General features: G+C 39.0%; 4 protein-coding genes across 6 annotated transcripts; 1 reads left to right on the top strand and 3 right to left on the bottom strand.

Annotated features, from left to right (window-relative positions):
• Positions 1 to 951: 951 nt before the first annotated feature.
• Positions 952 to 4,139, bottom strand: LOC108882135 (chemokine-like protein TAFA-4). Its single transcript, XM_018674449.1, has 4 exons — positions 3,793 to 4,139; positions 3,103 to 3,222; positions 1,328 to 1,483; positions 952 to 1,103 (listed from the first exon to the last, which is right to left on the bottom strand). The coding sequence occupies exons 1-4, from the start codon at positions 3,869 to 3,871 to the stop codon at positions 952 to 954; spliced, it is 507 nt and encodes a 168-aa protein (XP_018529965.1). The 5' UTR covers positions 3,872 to 4,139.
• Positions 4,140 to 4,915: 776 nt separating this feature from the next.
• On the bottom strand, positions 4,916 to 10,122 carry LOC108882131 (NEDD8-activating enzyme E1 catalytic subunit). Of its 3 annotated transcripts, none has more exons than XM_018674437.2 (18): positions 10,041 to 10,122; positions 9,900 to 9,938; positions 8,947 to 9,070; positions 8,732 to 8,812; positions 8,559 to 8,641; positions 8,268 to 8,348; positions 8,117 to 8,160; positions 7,969 to 8,033; positions 7,701 to 7,856; positions 7,220 to 7,322; positions 6,990 to 7,100; positions 6,774 to 6,827; positions 6,076 to 6,112; positions 5,904 to 5,985; positions 5,703 to 5,803; positions 5,553 to 5,616; positions 5,413 to 5,467; positions 4,916 to 5,331 (listed from the first exon to the last, which is right to left on the bottom strand). In XM_018674437.2, exons 1-18 carry the CDS (start codon positions 10,058 to 10,060, stop codon positions 5,243 to 5,245), a joined length of 1,389 nt encoding a protein of 462 aa, XP_018529953.1. In that variant the 5' UTR covers positions 10,061 to 10,122; the 3' UTR covers positions 4,916 to 5,242. The 3 variants fall into 3 exon arrangements, with proteins under 3 accessions (XP_018529953.1, XP_018529955.1, XP_018529956.1); XM_018674439.2 differs by having other exon boundaries at positions 9,876 to 9,938; positions 10,041 to 10,057; XM_018674440.2 differs by lacking the exon at positions 10,041 to 10,122 and having other exon boundaries at positions 8,947 to 9,096; positions 9,900 to 9,934.
• A 617-nt stretch (positions 10,123 to 10,739) lies between these two features.
• Positions 10,740 to 15,363, top strand: LOC108882132 (PRA1 family protein 3). The gene is made up of 3 exons (XM_018674441.2): positions 10,740 to 11,037; positions 11,710 to 11,927; positions 13,877 to 15,363. Exons 1-3 carry the CDS (start codon positions 10,856 to 10,858, stop codon positions 14,050 to 14,052), a joined length of 576 nt encoding a protein of 191 aa, XP_018529957.1. The 5' UTR covers positions 10,740 to 10,855; the 3' UTR covers positions 14,053 to 15,363.
• Positions 15,364 to 15,786: 423 nt separating this feature from the next.
• lmod3 (leiomodin 3 (fetal)) lies at positions 15,787 to 18,601 on the bottom strand. The gene is made up of 3 exons (XM_018674419.2): positions 18,164 to 18,601; positions 16,405 to 18,015; positions 15,787 to 16,250 (listed from the first exon to the last, which is right to left on the bottom strand). Exons 1-3 carry the CDS (start codon positions 18,449 to 18,451, stop codon positions 16,203 to 16,205), a joined length of 1,947 nt encoding a protein of 648 aa, XP_018529935.1. The 5' UTR covers positions 18,452 to 18,601; the 3' UTR covers positions 15,787 to 16,202.
• Between the last annotated feature and the right edge of the window lie 50 nt (positions 18,602 to 18,651).

Genomic DNA, 18,651 nt, shown 5'->3' with positions numbered 1-18,651 from the left:
TATTTTGCTCTATTTTTGTCAGCCATTAGCTAAATCCAGTCCTCCAGTGATTTTCATACATATTTAAGGATTAAATTAAAAACTCAAACAACTCCTGAGATTTTAGCTTTGTTATTAGCTTATGGTAACTAGCTACATCTGGTTAAAATTTGCTGGTAACAATGATCATTTCTGCAAATAGAATCCACAAATTGTCAGCCTGCCTTTGTCCTCATTTTGTGTGAAAATGAAGACTGGTTGTTTCAAGTGGAGAATCTGCTTCTCTTATCACTGTGTGCTGTATATGTACCGCGCAAGAACAAAAGGCTTGACAGGCATGGCAACAGTGAAAAACTAAGCAAAGAGGTCAACTGTATTCTGTTCTGTTTCATTCTATTGTTCAATAGTACAATCTGAAGAGCCACATGACTACTGGGTAGCTATTGATCACTGGCTGGCTGCATGCTGTCTGAACTCACTTGCCTCTGTTTCCCCTCCAAGGAATCATATATAGAAGACAGTTCAGCGAAAAGGCAACTTATGAGAAAGTGCATTTCCAAATGCAGTGGGGTTTCCTTTGGACGTCAGATTTAATTACATGGGTTTTAGTGTTCAGCATTAGTTTACAGCTTATTTCATGTTTGTCCTCTTGGCCCCATCATTCACCAGATTATAGAATTAGGTTTTCTGAGCCCACTGTGCCTAGTGGAGAGCAAGACGCTTGATATGGCCAATGGGAGCAGTGACTATTATGGCTGATTGTGGAATCTTTCAGCATCAAAGGAGGGCTTACTAAAATAAAGCTTTATGATGAGCATTCACAAGTTTGTCGGGCCCCTGTTTGCATAAGAGTAATGCAATAAAAAGGAAGAGATTTATCGTATGACTGCATTTAAGCATCTATAAATACCATGTTTTAAAGTAAGGGCATTTTGTGTTATGTTTTTTGTATGGTGTTGTTGTAACTGTGACTCAGACTAATGCAGGGCCTCTCCTCACCTTTGTGGTCTTTACTTTGTTCCCAAAGATGCATGACCAACCAGTGAGGTCAGGGAGAACTCGGCACTCCTCCCCCTCCAGACACGGCTCCATTTTACACCACCACTTCTGACGCACAATAGAGGCTGGAGAAAAACACAGCAGAAGGTCACTTTTTAGATGGAAAGATTTCAAAAAAAAAAAAAGAGCTGTTTGGAAAAAAACATCTCAATCATATGTCTCACACTCTGGTCCTTAAATGCCTCAGTATCAGTGAACTCCGGTGAAGCTACTTTGACAAATAATATATTCATGTCATGTCAGAATATTTCTGGTTTAGAGAGGTAGAAGAGGATGCCCGTAATATTACCTTCAACACAAGAGGGCAGAGCCCGTGTTGTGCCCGCTACCTGTCCTGGGAAGCAGGAGCACTTGACTGTTTGAGAGCGTTCTTCAATCTTGTTCTTATTGCAGCAACGATGAGCAGCAACCACTTCACAAGTCCCTGTCCTCTCCTGCGATGACCCTGAGGAAGAAAATTTGGAGAGAAAGGTGACAATTTTTCATACTAAGTTTTGCATGTAAGTAGTGACCTCAGCCTTTTAGAGATGGCAGCTTTGTAGTCAAATCGCAATGACTTCCTGAATTTATTAGATGTTAAAATTAAATTAATGCACTTATCTTTTTTTGTTACACTCATTCAGATGACCAAGTAAATGTACTTCCTACCTTATGTGGATGTTTCTAAAGCTACAGCACCACCAAGTGGATAAAAAGCATTAGCACTCATTACACAGTCAAGGAAGAACACGTTCAAATATGAGAACAGATTAGCAGCAATCACCTGCATGTTGAGTTACCTGCTGTCATGTTTGAGACTGTGTAACAGTAACAGTGTGAACAGAAATATCAGAGACACGTCTGCTTCTGCATTATTTCATAGGAAATAAAAGAAACTGAATGTTGATTTGGTGGTTATTACACCACTGATGATTCATGCTGGCACTTCCAATTGAATGGTGTGCAACAGAGCAGAAATAAACACAATAAAGGGGAAAAAACCCCATGCATACTTATTGCTAATTTAGAACAGAGTTGTCTGGTTGCATGACCGACAACACCTGCAGGACAGGAAGGTTAATTCATAATTAAAATGGGGTTTCAAATCAGACTACTATCAAAGCAGAGGCTGAGAAATTAAACATGTAATAATTTTTTTTTTTTTTAATCTCAGGTTTCATATTGGAGTTATCCATGCAAAGCTGCTGGCACCAGTTGTAAGTAACTAAACACATTTCCTTTATTCTACTACACTACATTTGAGTGGGAAATATAGTACTTTCTCCACTATATGTATCTGAAAGCTATAGTTACTTTTCAAATTACAATTTCATGAAAAAATAACATTGGATATGCTTATACATTACAGTCTATTTTATGATCAAACCAGTCATTCCCTGTCTTTTTGGTTCATGAAGAAACAGTGTTTACTTGAGGCTCAGTCCATGAGTTGTTAAATACTCCCTCTGGACTATTCTAAGTGCATGGCCTAATAACTGAAATAACTGTTTGAGGATCAACAAAGTCAAACTATCCAAAATTTTATGAAAAACAAATATAGATCTGTGTGCAGAACTTTGTTTTTTCTTCTTCCTTGCCCCATTAATCATCTCATGACCCCTAAAATTTATCTTGTGACCCTTTGGTAGGGCCTGGGCCTCAACGTTGGGAACCACTGACTTAAACCATCCAAAGATATAAAGTAGTTAGTCTCAGGGGCCATTATTCAGCAGGACCAGTGCTTTTACTTTTGCTGATGATAGTTCTGTACTATTACTTCAGAAAAAGGATTTTAATACTGCTGTAATTAAGTAAATGAGCCTCCACTTTCATAGTCCACATCCATGTGCTATCAAATCCTTTTTACAGCATCTCAACATAAATATCCACTAGACTATGGGGCTCTGAGTTTCAAACATGAAAAACTATTGCCTCCATGTTCACTTCTGTTTCTAGTAAAGACATGGTGAATCTCTGGTTCTTGTTGTTTAAACTGAGCTCTGTACCAGGCGACCAGGCTGGTGACCAGGAGCCTTAATGAGTCCCCCAGGGCATGTGCGTGGTCTGGATGGGTCTGAAACATACCTGTCTGTCCTCGGGAGCTTTGGTTGCCAGTGGACACTAGCTGGCTGCAGAGGCTTAGTATACAGAGAAGCAGGAGACCCCAGTGTAATGGCCAAGCCAGTATGTTCAGCTTCATATTGCCTGCACAAGAAATAGAGCTTTACACACACTTGAGCAGAATTAGGTCAATAGTTTTCCCTAAAGCATGTGACCTTAAAGTAAAATAATATGCATTATTAAACGCTCCTGATATCTCCTGACTCCTGATATGAGGCTCATAAGATCACTGCATCTATTTGCTCAATTATGACTCCCACATCACCCGAGCTAAGCCAAAGCAAATCAAAGAAATTCCAATAAAAGACCGATCAGAGGCAACTTTGGGGGCAGATGAGAGTGGGTCCTTGCAGTGAGTCATATTATCCCCTGAGCTGTAAACATCCCTGGATTCAAAGCCAAACTCTCCCTCCAATACAAGTTGTATGTTCCGCATGAGTCACAGAAAAATTGGGACGTGGACTTTTATGTCAAATTACAGCAAAAAACGAAATTCACCAGTTTGCTTGAGGCGTTTTTATTCACCAATAAAAGTTTATGGCTGCAGCTAACAGTTATTTTCATTATCAATCATTCTTTTCCTGTAGAAGCAAGTGTTGGAATCATACCTTTCCCTGTGACTTAAAGGAACATTTTAAATATTCAACCTCTTACCTCTGCTCGGGTTATTGAGAAACAGGATAGGCCCTAAGCCGCTGCTGAAGCCTCCTTCAGTATTTTGAGCTAACATCATCCACCATCTGACGACCGTCTCAGTAAAGATGCGAAAGTTTGTCACAAGTGTGATTCTCCAGTTTGAAGTTTTCTTCCTCAATTCAGAGGAGGGAAAAAAAAATAATCGCGAGACCGCCCGTCAGGCGCTAAATGACGCCTCGGCTGGTAGAGATGACAGTCTCCTCGTCTGCACACTGATGACAACCTGCAGATTTACACCTCGGCTCCTTTTCCTGGCGTTACTGTACTTCTCAGGCAGTATGTGATGCTTAGAGATGTGTCGGTCTGCGAACACAGCGGCAAACACTCCGAGAAGTAAAAGCCTGTCAGCTTTTCCTGTCGGGAAAATTAAAACTTAATCAAGACAGAAACCATCTGTCTTCCGGACAATGTGCGGCCACTTTCATTAGCGCGCTAAGAAGCTTAAAGTGAGTATTTACATCCTGTCACACAGTGGACAGAGAGGATAGAAACTGCATCTGAGAATGGCCAAAGTCCCCTGGTTTAGTTTGTCACGAAATGTTTTATTGATTTTAAAACATAATAAAAACATAGTAAATGGGAGATATAGGATTTAGATTTGTAGTTTTATTTTCATTAGTGTACATTATTTATTAGATTTTCAATTAAGCGTATTAAACCAAAATGTCACAGATGTACAATTAATAAAGCCTCAACAGAAATTTACAATGTAAATCCAAAAATATTTAAACACATAATCGCTGAGTGATACATTTTGAGGAACAATTTGGGGAAATAGCCAACAGCTCATGATTTTAACTTATCATAAGTGCTGGAGGGGGTGGGGCGAACCATGGATCTACCAGTTAAAGCTCACAAATTTCCTGCTATTTCTTTAAAATGCTGGGACTACGGTTTTCATTTATTATTTCAATAAATACAATGCCCATTTGTTGCTGTAATCTTAGTAACAGACTTCCTCCCGAGATTTTATGTGTTTTGGGTGTAATCCAGTTAAAGTCCTTCGAGATAAACAACTAGTCCAGCCTGTTGCTTGTACGTGAACAAAAAAGAAAAGAAAAGAAAAATCTGGTGAGATAGGTTTTGTCTACGACCATGATAAGAAAATTTTATTAGAACATAGTGCACATCATTATTCTCATTTGACTTACAGGTAAATAGCGACAATATAAGCCAACACAGGACAAATACACAAAGTAAACAACATAACCAATACAAAAAAAACAATGTTGTTAACTGATTTCATGTTCATACAACAACCAATCCTATTCCACAAGTGAGACCGTATTCATTTACATCATCATATAAAATCTGCTACTGCAACATCACAGCAACCTTGAGATGTAACACCTAGTTTGCATTCAGCTGCAGTCAATCTGATATCAGTGCTGTGTGTTGTAATGGAGGTTCAGGCAGTGAAATTGAGCTTGAAGAGAACCGTCTGGGGCGTGGTGACATCTGCCACAGCCAGTTCCTGTCCATCCGACAAGCCCAGCTCTGCACCAGAAGACAAAAACAAAATGTGTCACAGGTCACACCAAAAAGACTGGGAATGACTGAAGTAGTGCTTCTCATTACCTTTCAAAGTCTTGCAGAGGTTTGGCCTGGTTCTCTCCTCTATGGATTTAACAGACTGGAATAAAATTATAATCGTGGTTTAATCATAGTTGGGAGTTGACCAAACACCACACAGGACTCTAAAAGATTAAATATATTACCTGCAAATACAGCGTCTTATTCTTCCCTTCCAGAGTTGTGGTGATAGCTGGGGATTTCATTTGCCTGGAAAACATGTATACACAATCTTAACCTGATCATTTGTTATTTCTGTTGAAGTAGCATTAGAAGATGTTTTCCTGAATACTCACAGAGAGGCATTCTCTGTCAGGTACTCTAAAACCTCTTGTAACTTGGCAGAGGGAGGGAACTGGAGATCTTGAGGCACCTGGCTGCATGCTGAGCAATTTTCCTGCAAATCAGAGGAAGCAGAGCAAACAGGTTATTCTCTGTACAGAGAAATGTACATTACTCTGCCCTACACGATTCCAATTAGGGTGTAACAAACAAACCTTTCTCTCAGCCTCAAAAGTGTAGGTGTACAGTCCATCCACATCATTAAAGACCAAGTAATTATTTAAAGGAATATATGCACTGAAAGATAAAATCTTATGTTAGTAAATGTACGTAATCTCCATTTGAAAAATCAATAGATAATTGGGATGAGAGATTGAGGTTACCAACCTTGTAGCAATTTTAAAAACTTCAGTGGCACAAGCAGCTGTGGAGGACAAAAGCAAAGGCAAGTTAACCTGAATAGTATAAGTCATAATGGAGTGTACACCCAACTGCTCCTGCTCTCTACGTTCGCCAAACACATTTGTTAGACCTCATTCTAAAAGCCTTTCTTCTTGTGGAAATGAAACATTATTTGAACAGTAAACATTACAGGCACCCAAGCAGGGTTATTACAGAACATTTTAATTACATTTTTATCTGCAATAGTCTACCTTTACCACACATTACAACAGCGCTGCTGCTAATTCCCCTTTTTTCTAAGTCATTTGGTGGGAACACGTCAGGTGGAAACATTAAAATTTCCACTGGAGACTAAGTTTTCAACCATAATAAAATGAGTATTAATGTTACTAAGGTGAAAATTTGTTACTGGCATTTTAACTGACAAAATAAACAGTCTTTGGCTTGAAATTAGAAGCCAGCTTTTGTTTACTCCTGTGTAAAATCAAAGACCCACTGTTAAAAATTACAACAAATTCTGCCACCATTGTCACTGTAAGCTGTTAATGTGCTATGCAAGAACAGTTAGCTTGACAGGCTAACAATATGCGGCGATGTAGCTAAGGGTCTATTTTTTGATGATGAAATGTCAAACATCTCTTAACAGCAAGAGCTACTGCCTAAAAAACTTTGGAGTTTCATACCAGCAATAACAGCATTAGTTGATGCCACAGCAGGAATGATCCTCTTCACGACTCCTGTGATACAACAGAGTTGCTGGTTTAATTTCATTACAGTTATAGATACTTGTGAACGAAACAGCTGTTAATTATGGCGAGAATTTTATCAGGTCCATCAAAAAAAACTGATGTACCACATTAGCGATGAATAAATTATTATCTTTTCATTCGCAGGTTCACCTTGAGTGAGTCTGTATGTCACTCCTGTGATGTTGAACTCGGCAGCTCTCTCCTGGGCTCTGTCAAACACCCACTGGATGTGCTCTGGATTGTCCCCATCTAAGCTGGTATCTAGAGGAGGAAAAGACCCAGGTTTCTGGCCTTTATTGTAATAATGTACACATGTCTAAGGCTGCAGGACTTGATTAGATGTGGTAGGGTAGAAAAAAGTGGTAAATATCTTAGCATACCTCCAAATGGCTTTTCTTTTGGCCACTGTAAGATTCTGGCATATTCAATACAATGTTCTGGTAGTCTTGGCATTGATGCAATGGTGCACATGGGGAAATTAATCTGTGTATTGTTGGAAAAAAGAAAAAGAAAAAAGGTCAAGCATAAAAGCATTTTAAGTAGCACTAGAAGAACTTGACTTCCAAGAAAACACCTGCATGTGACATGTTTTTCTGTAGGTGGTGCTCTTTTCTTTGCCTATTTAGTCAATTTCTGCTTATGACCTAAGTCTTTTATTTTTTCTCCAAACACAAACAGCTGTTGCTGCAGATGGAAATGTGAAACATCGCCTTCTGTGCACCACAGATGCTCTCTCTCACCCAAAACACAAGCTGAGCAGTAAATGTGAAATCTTTTGTAAAACTTCTTAGGTTTTCTGTCTTAATGACTACATGACTATTTAAAAAGGATGTAGAAGATAAATAGAAGCTGATAAATGACCTGTGGTGGGTACAGCTCCAGCGTGCAGTCGATGCATGCAGTCATGCCGGGGAGAATGACACGAGCGTTTCCTTTAAAACCCTCTGTTCCTCCGTCAATGAGGGGGATGATGGAGCTGGGATCCAGGACTCCATCTTCATAGCTCAGGAGGGATATCTAGAGAAGGCAAGAACACTCATAACTCACCATAGATTCTGCTTATACAGTATATGCATATGCCAAGGTATATAAGGTAAAGCCAACACTACATTAAATTTCTGTGTCCTACCAACATCCCATTCATCCAGCGTCTGGCAATGATGGAGTCCAGTCCACAGACAATGATGTGGAACTCTGCAAATACAAGATGAGTGTTTTAAACATCTGAGGTGGCAAACTTTGCTAATGAATAGATCTTGTAATAATAACACACTTACGCCTGTAGAAAGACTCATCAAAGTCTTGGATCTTTTTAAAGTGACTGCATGTTATTAATAAGGAATAAATATCATGATCAAGATATTTCATACAGTGTTAGCTAAACCTGTGCTGCTTTTCAGCTGTGAAAACTGTTGCTGCAAAGGATACGGGACAACTTTACATCCAGGTATACGACTGTTGATAAAGTCAGCAGCCACTTCTGCCTTTGGTCGTCCAACATCTTTGGGCCTAAATGGACACAGGACATGAGACATGAGATGTTACAGTGCCACAGTCACCAACAGGCAAACTCATGTAGTGATGGAAGGCAACAAAGTATATTTAAGTACAAATCTGAGGGAATTACTTAATACCATAACAATTTAGCAATTACATTTTTGTCTAATATTAAATTACTATTAAACTATAAGGAGAGGGAAGAACAGAGGTGAAACCTACCTGAAAAGAAACTGCCTGTTGAGGTTGGACACATCGATAGTGTCCATGTCAACCACATGAATAAGGCGAAACCCAGAAAGGGCCTAAAGCACAAGAAGACAATGGAAGAACTTATCAAAACCAGTGTATTTTCTCGGTACATTAATGTAACTTGATTTCAAGCTATTTCCTACCAGATTTTTGAGTAGTTCACATCCAAGTCCTCCTGCACCAATGACCAGAATCTTGCATGTCTCCAACAAAAACTGAAGAGACTGACATGAAAGAAGCATCAAAATGTTTAAAGAACTGCATTGAGAGAAATATCCCTATAGCTGGGTGAACTCAAAGCTACCATGTGATATATGAACTGTGTACACTCTGTTTCATGAAGGTATTCTCGTGTCACCTCAGTGCTTGGCTCAAAGTCAGGATGGGTGAATGGGCCAGGTCTCTCCAAAAACTTCCTCACATGATTCCATCGGCCATCCCAGTCGCAACCGCTGTCCCTGTGTCCACCATCTACAGCCATTCTAAGCACACAACACACCAGGATACACTGAACTTGTACTATAACTTAATGAATACATTTCTCCCTACTTATCCCTATATCATGTATTTATTTTCTTTTGTGGTCTATAAAAAATATTCAAGGTAAACAGTTTGAGGGGGAAATTCAGTCTTCAGTTCAATAACTCACAATACATACACATGCACTCAGTAGACACACAGTACAGTTTGTATTCAGGGGTCACGTGAAACAAAAAAGCTGTTAACCACTAAGAAATGTGACTAACTGATGGAAGTATACCAAGCATATGCACTGTCCCAATTCCATACTATATACTACAATTGTAAACAGTTGGTACATTATTCTGATCTTTATAGCATACAAGAATACAAGAAAGCAGTGTATTTTGCTGTTTTGTGCTGACAAATGCAGTAACAACTGCACTTTGTTTCCGGAGCTGTCTCACCACTATTGTTTTTACACATTATCTCTCTTGTTAGTAGCTCCAGTCATTCTCGATGGTCCCATTTTCAGTTGTAACACTAACTCAATCCATGCTGAGGATTAATATGCAGTACGGAATTAGAGCACTGCTATAATGTACTGGTCATCCCAAGTTTGTCATGCAAGGAGGATACAGGAGTGGTGCATTGCAGGGTCTCTGCATTATGTTTGACAGTGTGAATGGATCCACTGCGTTCATGGATGAATCATACAGACAGCTAACTGGTTTATTTAGGCTGTCCCTGGCTAAAATGTTTATTTACATGTCTCCTGGCCCAGCAGTCGCTGCTCACTGTGCAACGCAAACCTGCTGCCAGTCAGACCTTTATTTAGCATTCGTCACTAACTTCTCAGTCAGGTCCTCTATTCGCCTTCTTTTCTTCTCCCTGGAAGAAGAAAGGAAAATAGGGTTCAAGCAGGTCGTGTTGATGAAGAACTGCGTGGATTTAAGTATGGTAAAATTGTATTTTCCGTCCATTGAGACTTACGGCTCCTCGGCATCCGCCATACTTTCACGGTCCCATGTCCTCGATTCTGACGGCTGTGTTCACGAGTGTCAAAGCTGCGCTGCATACAGCAGTTTGAAGCGCCCATATAGGTGTTTTACTGCTGCTTTCACATGAATTAACAGATAAAACTAAAGATATTGATGCGGATTCTTCTTTGTATAGCACAGTCTGCAACATTTGCCACATATAAATGTGGCCGGTTTGTTCTCATCCTGGAACAATTTGGCAATATTTTGACACATAGGATGGAGCCATTGTTACTGATGCTATCAATGATTTCTCCCTGTAACATCCTAGTGCACATTTAGGATTTCTTAACAGTTTTAACTTGCAATTATATTACTAGCAAAATACAAATAGATATAAGTTCTGATTCAGCTCTCTCTGTCTTCTTGGAGGAACTCCAACTTTACATTAAAGTTTGAATGTTTTATTAACCATTTTTAAAACATATCTGACATTTGTAATGTGTTCCTTGAATTTGTCTAAATCAACAACGGCCTTATGATTTATTTTATTCTTTACATTAACACTGGTTTATATTTTGTTCCTTTCACATGCTGTTCTAGCTTTAAAATGCAGCGGTGCTGCTGCGCATTCTAGAACGCAAGTATAAAATTCCAAGCACTTCCTCGAGAATATGACTCTCGCGAGATCTTGAGCTAGCGTTGTGCTTCTGGTTTGACTCCTGTTCTCGAAGCTCAGACGGTGATCAGCTGATCTGTCAAAATATTACGCAGCCCGTGTGGGTATGTTTGTGTTTGTGTCCCGTCTCTTAACTACACGTTGAAGACATGGCAGCCAAGATGGAGCTTGCACCTCTCAGACCGTGGGATGATTTCTTCCCCGGAACCGACCGTTTTGCCAAACCAGAATTCGGAGATTTAACGAAGTGGAACAACAGAGTGATCAGTAATTTACTGTACTACCAGACGAATTATTTCGCCGTGGCTGTGGTGGTTTTCATCATTGTGGGGTAAGTACTGGCAGTATGCTAACGCAGGCTGGCTAGCATCTCTGGCCCTGTGTTTAATTAGCCTGCATACCTTCTACCCACACCCATCATGACCACATAGGCTATTTCTGTAACAGTTGGCATTGTTGTGCCACGTTTAAAATACTGTAACTCTTTTATAGTCACTTCGTTTTAGATATTTATGTTGCTTAACGTATAAACCCTTTCTTTCTTAATATTTCCGCATTCAGTAGCAGTAGTAGTATATAAGGTAAAAACACTGCACCTAGCTTAAATGTGTCCAACTGCTTCTCATTTCTCAAAAGAAACAATCAACCATAGATCGTCTTTGATTTTTAAATTAATGTCATATATTTAGATGTTGAGTATTTTAGAGGATCAGTGGTGCTTCGTTAGATCTGGACCAACAGCATGGTTATATATCACTGCTGTTAGCTGGCTGTGACTTTGCATAAAAGATATAATTTGATAGCCTTCTTTGGATAGAGGATGATGTAGTGGAAATGATGAGTACAGGCCTTACTGCAGGGATCTGTCCTCTTCTGGTTTACACCAAACTGGCCAGGATGTTAGCTATTGTTGTTACCACCAGCAGGTTGTGCTGTTGAAAAAAAGCAGACATCATATGAAGTTCATGTACGGTGTGTCATCTTTTAATGTTATCATATTCAGGTTCCTGAACCCATTTGGCATGTTTCTGGGAGGAACTGTGGTGACTCTGGTCTTCGTGGGTTCAGTGTGGGCAGGAGAGAACAAGGCCACCATCAAGAACTTCAAAAGGAAGAACCCCACCCTGTTTGTCATTGGGGTTATGGTCACCAGCTACTTTCTCCTGTCGCTGTGTGGTGGTGTCATGGTATTCATCTTTGGAATCACCTTCCCATTGCTGTGTAAGTCTCCTTACATTTAAAGCTAGAAATATTATATACAAATATTATATACAAATATATATTTTACAATGCTGGATTGTCAGAAGTTGCAGGTTGAGCCTGTTTAAATCTAAAACAGTCACTGTACTTTCTTCCTGCATGAACAAGCTGTTAGTTAAGTTAGAGTCTGTTCATATTCTTTTATTAAAGATGATTACGTTGATAAGTTATTATTGATTACATTCAGAATATGATCATATATGATAGTAACCTGACTTCATTATGTTTAAATAATAATATAATTTATATAAATTACATAATAATAATAACAATAATAAGAATAAGAATCATCATCATCATCATCATTATCATCAGAATATACATTTTATTTGAATAGCATCATTTATATTTTATATGTATCACTTGTTTTAAATGTTTAAAACATTTGAATTGATTGGATTTAAATGTTTAAAGCCCAAACAATAAAGGAAAACACAAATAAATTTAGGAAAAAAACAATGAAACTGAGTAGAAAGTAGAATATTTCAATACAATAAGTGCCGGAACAAGAGACTAAAAAGCATTCAAATTTTCAAGGAATTATAGAGGTTGCATGCCAAATGTTTATGGGCATGCTGTTCCACAGTTTTGGTGGAAAAACCAAAACTTAAGTGGAAAAGTACTGTCTCAGAGAAACAGTTAGTGTTCTCTTTTAAATTTAAGTCTTGGTCTGCAATGACGCTCAAGTTTATTGCTTCTGATTGAACCTATTTTGCAACAGTTTTGAGGGCAATAATCTTTCTTAGTTTCATCCTCAATAACTATAGTTTCTGTTTTCTCCTCATTTAATTTCAAATAGTTGTTAGTCATCCAAGTTGTAATACTTTTTAAGCATTCTGTTAAACAATTTAGAACATACAGTAAGTGCTTCACCTTGTCTGTGAGCAGAAACACTGTTCAGATATAATGCAGAGCAAAGAGAGCTGTTAGATAGTTTTCTTTAGGTTACAAATGACACTGCCACTTGTAATTTAAGGTTATGACTCCTATAAAATTACACGTATTATAAGAAATAACATAGTTTTTTCCTCTGTGTCTTTTGCAGCATTCATTTTGACATGGAAATGCAAAAGATCAGCTAACTTTGTCACGTTATATAAGTTCTCTGGTTAACACTGGCTATTTTACTTGTAGTGAACACAGTTGTGGGGACAGATACAATATTTAATTTTTAACTATAAATATATGTATAGATTTAATTGTATTGTTTAAATTTTAAATTGTGTTCCCTAGGGCATATTGCAAACACGTGTTGGCTAATGTTATACGACATTAGGGGGCGGTGAGTCACACAGGGATGCATAACTGAGGTTTTTCTGTTGGTGAACGAGTTTTTCCAAACACTCATTCTGACTCAGTGCAGGGATTGAACAGTATGTACAATATGACTGACATGTATTCGCTCATGACACAGCCAGTAAAATAAAGTCGGCATTACAAGGCAAGCTATACTGTGCTGTAGATTATAGTTTTGGATTTGCTGCAGTTCTCAAAATACATTTAGAGTCAGAAATTCAGCAGAGTGGTTTAGATAATTGATGGGTTGGATCGTTAGAACAAATGCAGCAGCTCTAACATTGCGGCGGATAGACGAGGCAGTTTGATCGCCTCCCAGGAGGCCTGCCCACCGCTGCCTGTGTTGACGGGTTGCTATGGGTTGTTGATTTGGACAGAACTACATTTACTGGCTGATGTCATGCATTCAGTATCTGCCTGACATGGGAATAAAAGATATGCCTACCCTTACACCTGCTTTAAAGTCTGGGGTGCAGCAGTATCACATTTTGTTTTGTTATTTTCAAAAGATGTATTCCAGAGAACATCATTTCTAATGTTTTAGACATTAAAATGTATGATTTTATTTTCACATTGGAAAAAATAATAATATCACCCTTTTGCTTTTCCTGCAGTGATCCTGATCCATGCCTCTCTGAGACTGCGCAACATGAAGAACAGACTGGAGAACAAGATTGAAGGTGTTGGGCTGAAGAAGACCCCCATGGGCGTCATCATGGACCTCCTGGATCAGCAGGAGGAGAAAATTAACAAGATTCAGGATTTTATTGAAAGCAAACTGAAGGAGTAAGGCTGTAGCCAAGAGTGTGCCAAGGGAAGTAAGTGTCATACAGTATGAATTAGATTTTCACAGTGTTATCCCCATGTGTCAGATTTTTATCCCCCTATACAAGTTACAGAAGGTTACATTCCCATGATTTTTATCCATTTACTTTATGCTCTTACACATTTGTATTGATTTACATGATCTAAAGTGAACAGTTGGTTACTTACAACAAGACTATAACAAGCACAGTCACTATGTAGACTGGATGTTGAGAGGCAATGGGCACTAAAGATTACCAAAGGTTTAAGCATTCCCCTGTCAAAAAGTGTTCCCGAAACAAATAACTTCCCCTGTTAACAACACACTTTGTTCTGCATGATGACTGAGTATTTATTTCAGTAAAATAAAGCTCAGTGTCTCAACACAATGCCGTTATTAAATACCAGTTATATTTATTTCAAAAAAGAGATCAGATCCTTTCAGTTTGCTACCTCAAAACAAGCATGTTGAATTTTCTTCTCACAGAGTAGACCCAACCCCGAGTGAACTGTTAACTGCTTAATAAACAGCAATAACTCTCATCTTGTTACTTCAGGCTTGTATGAATACTGACCTGAGACCTTCTAGTGTAGACATGGTTGTATGGCCTGACTAATAATCGTGGAGTTTAGATTTTTCTGTTGCCAAAAGATTTGTGCATACAGTTCCTGACCATACAGGCTGGCCTGAGTGTATCCCCTCTGACCACAGCTATGCAATGTTGAAAAATGAATGGCAAGTGCAGCTTTATTGTTTGAATATTATGCCATGTTATTTACATGTTTGCTGTTATTTTTGTGTGTCTTCATTTTCATAATATAGCATGCAGAAATGTATAAAATGGCTGCAGACGACAGAGTATATGACTTTGGCAATGAGGCAAAAATACTGCTTAATTGAAATTTTAACTTTAAAACACCACCGTTCACTTATCACTGGTAAAAACTGGACTAGAGACATATTATGCTATTATGCTATTTTCCCATCAAATCCCATTTCCTTGTTAAAAAAAAGTTAAATTAAATCTGTTATCTGTAATGTTAAGTGTTTATTTTATACTTACACTCCTAATAGTAAAAGCTGTTGTTTCCTGTTATTCTTCACACCTTGACTGCAGTTTGTGCATGCTGACTTCACAAATGGCAGTTCAGAGAGATTGTCTGTTACATGGATGCTATATTATATATTATCTATGTTTTTATGTGACTTTTTCATTCTTGAAAAGTGATGATGAAATCACAGAACTGGGCGTAAAACATGGCTGTCCTCTATAAAAAATAAAGAGAACCTGACTTATGTTGCAGTCATTTTTCAATTCAAATCTCAGTGTGAAATATATAGACTGGTTATTTTTTTCACAAAATGTATGAGCTATTCTTGTCTTATTTTGCTTAAATGCAAAACAAAGTAGTGAACTGTAGGGTTTACTAAAACAAATGAAAAACTTATACTACTGAATAGTGAACTAATTCATACCCCCCAGATAGTGTGTACACGGTGTCACTGGGCAACAGTTTTTCAGGACTTACTCATCTGCAAATATTGCTCTTATATATGCTCTTTATAAAAAACAAAACAGTGATTTGTCCTTTTTCATATCTGCACATAACTAACTGAAATTATTCTTTGGGAATGCATTTAGCGGGACGCTGATACACTGCTACACGGTGCTTTTTATTTATAATTGTTTAAAAAAGTAAGAAGAAAAGAACCCCCAGGCAAAGAATAGAAGATTTCTTTATAGCAAAAGGTAAGTACATTCATTGCTCCATAATGAATCATCTAACATTTAATCAAACAAACCTACTCTACAAATCTGTTTTTGAAATGTTCATGTGCAAAAGCCCTCTACAAGCAAACTGATGAGGTAATGCATTTTAATATGATTTAGATACAGCATGTTTTGCAATGAACTTTAATTTTCATACCTTTATTGTTATGACTTCCAGAAGACGAGCATTTAGTGAGATAACACATCAATGGAACAACAACCAGCAAACAATTTTCATATGTAATGACAATGTAGCTGTGTTTTAATTTACTCAGTTCCTTTGAATAGTTTTAGCACGACTGATACCAAATATGTTTAAAATAAACAGAGAGTATGGTGAAGACAAACAGCTCAAGTTGTAACCTCAGAGGAGACTTGTTTCACTTGATTCCAGGACTTTAGGGAGCGGCACCTGCAAGCAGTGACAGAGAAGAATAAAAAACTTTATTCACTTTCAGTATGTAATCATTATGGATAATACCAGAACACCCTATAGGTAGTTAATCAGTTAACAACATTTAAGATATTGTATCTTGACTGATAACTGATAACTTTTAGATACTCACAGATTTGAGATAGGCCACATTGCTCTTTTTGATCTCATTTAGGAGCTGATCACGTGGAGTGAGCTCAACTTTTGGCGGCACTCGTCTACGAGGGACAGGCTTCAAAGTCTTAATTACATCAGTCAGGTTGGGTTTTTCATCTGTCATCTCTCCACTGCCAGCATCCTTCACTTTGGGAGTCTTCCTCAGTTGAAAACTGGGCCTCTCTTGTCTCCTGTCATCCCTTGGGTCCAGCTCCAGAAATGGGTCACGTTTCTTGGGCGTCCTCTTCAGCTGAACATCCCTTAATGGATTTGCTGGTTCGGCACTGGGTTGTTTGGGAATGCTTTTATGTTTGAGCTGCTTCTTAGGCTCTGGCTGCTCTGTCTGGTTGTGTGTTGGAGGCTCAGTGCTCAGTTCTGACGAGGGTGGCACGAGCCCGTGCTGCTGCAAGAATTCTAGGGGTGGTATGTACCCCAGCATCTCTAGTAAACCAGGAGGCAGGTTTAGACTGTTCTCATACATCTGCATCAGCTCTTTTTGCTCCTTCAGTTGCTGCTGCTTCTGCTCCTCCTTCCTCAGCTGCCTCTGACGGTCAAGATTCCTGGTTAAAATGTTGGTCACCACCATCCTGGGCCCCGGCTGCTCAAAGTGGTAGCCCATCTTCAGGAGGGTGTTGTTGGCCTTGAGCAGACGTGAGATCTCCATCTCTGCGTGGTGACCCAGCATGTGCCTTTGGTTGTGAAATCGCAGCTCTGTGAGAGTCTCGTTGAACTGGAGGCAGCGGATGATAGCCACGATGCCCTTTCCAGTTATAAAATTAGACTCGATATTCAAAGTCGTAATGCTCCGATTCTCTCGCAACATGTTGGCCAAGTTGAAAGCTATGTTTTCATCGACTCCGGTGTTGGCTATGCTGAAGGTTTTCACATGTTTATTCTTCTTCAAGGCGTTGACGTAGTCCAAGAGCATTTCTTTGGGAATGTTTTCTATATTGTTGAGGTTTACCTCAGTGATAGAGGGGTTGTTGTTCCGGATCTTGTCAAGTGTCGACTCCAAGTTTGTCTCATTTCCTGAAGGCCTTGATGTCATTTTTATGTTGTTGAGTGCAAGTTTTGGAATTTTTAATTTGTTAATTTTTCTCTCTTCTTTCTGTGGAAGCTTATCATTGGTTTCATTTATCTCTGGCTCCTCTGGAGCATCTTTGGGAAGCAGAGAGTCTGTCATTTTAATTTCCTCTTTCTCCTCAATGTGTGACATGCTGTGTTTGGGGGCTAAGCTCTCAGTCTGTTCCACTGTGTCTAACAAAGGCTGATTGCCATCTTTTTCTGTTACAGTTTCTGTGTTGGTTTCCGGAGGACTTACATGTTTGTCTATATTTTCCTGACTCTCTGTATTCACAGGTAGGTTCACCTCTCTCTCATCTTTCACTTCCACCTCTTTGCCCTTTTCGTCACTCTCATCAACCTCTTCAATAATTTCCTCAATTATCTCCTCTATAATTTCCTCTCCATCTGCACCATCTACAGCCTCTTCCACTATGACTTCCTCTATCACTTCATACTCTTCATATTCCACAGTCTCTGTGTTTTCTTCTTTTTCTTTCTTTTCAGCTTCCTCCATCAAAGTTTTCTAATGAAAACAATACATCAGAACATCAGGATTAGAACCAAGACCTTTTGTTCAGCCTTAACATTTCACTTTATAATGGTCATAGTTTCTACAGAATATGCTTGATATTCTAGATTGATCATGAACCTTTGAGAGTTTGACACCTTACCTCACTGGGCAGCAAAGTAGCAGGCACTCGTTCTTCCTCAAGCATGCGTTTGGACTCTTTCTCCCAGTAGAGGTAATCAACTAGGGATCTGTGGTCGAACGTCCCTGTCGGAGGCTTTTCTGTCTGGTCCTTCTGTCTCTGTCCAACCGGTACACTGTCATCTGGGGCAATAATAACATCCATCTCACTCTGAAGCTCCTTAAGCTCCTCAGGTGAAAGCATAGCAAGGAGTTCATCCTCATCAATGTCTTCTTCATTGAGGTCATCGGTATCTCTGCCGTTTGACATATTTGCGCTCTGTAGGTTTTAGCCTCTGCTGTTATCAAAAGGAAGAATAATTTCTGTCCAGTCTATTACTGAGGACAGAGCGTACTGGGTAGCCTCTGACTCTGACTTCAGCTAGAAACGGCTTGCTCCTGCCTCATGTGGAGTCTAAAATTAAACCCTGTGAACTGCATGGAAGATATTTAAGGTACAAGCAGGGGAAA

The sequence above is a fragment of the Lates calcarifer genome, linkage group LG6, assembly GCF_001640805.2.
Source record: "Lates calcarifer isolate ASB-BC8 linkage group LG6, TLL_Latcal_v3, whole genome shotgun sequence".
NCBI lineage: Eukaryota > Metazoa > Chordata > Actinopteri > Centropomidae > Lates > Lates calcarifer.
The sequence above is the reverse complement of the archived record's forward strand: the minus strand, read 5'-3'. Positions and strand labels throughout refer to the sequence as shown.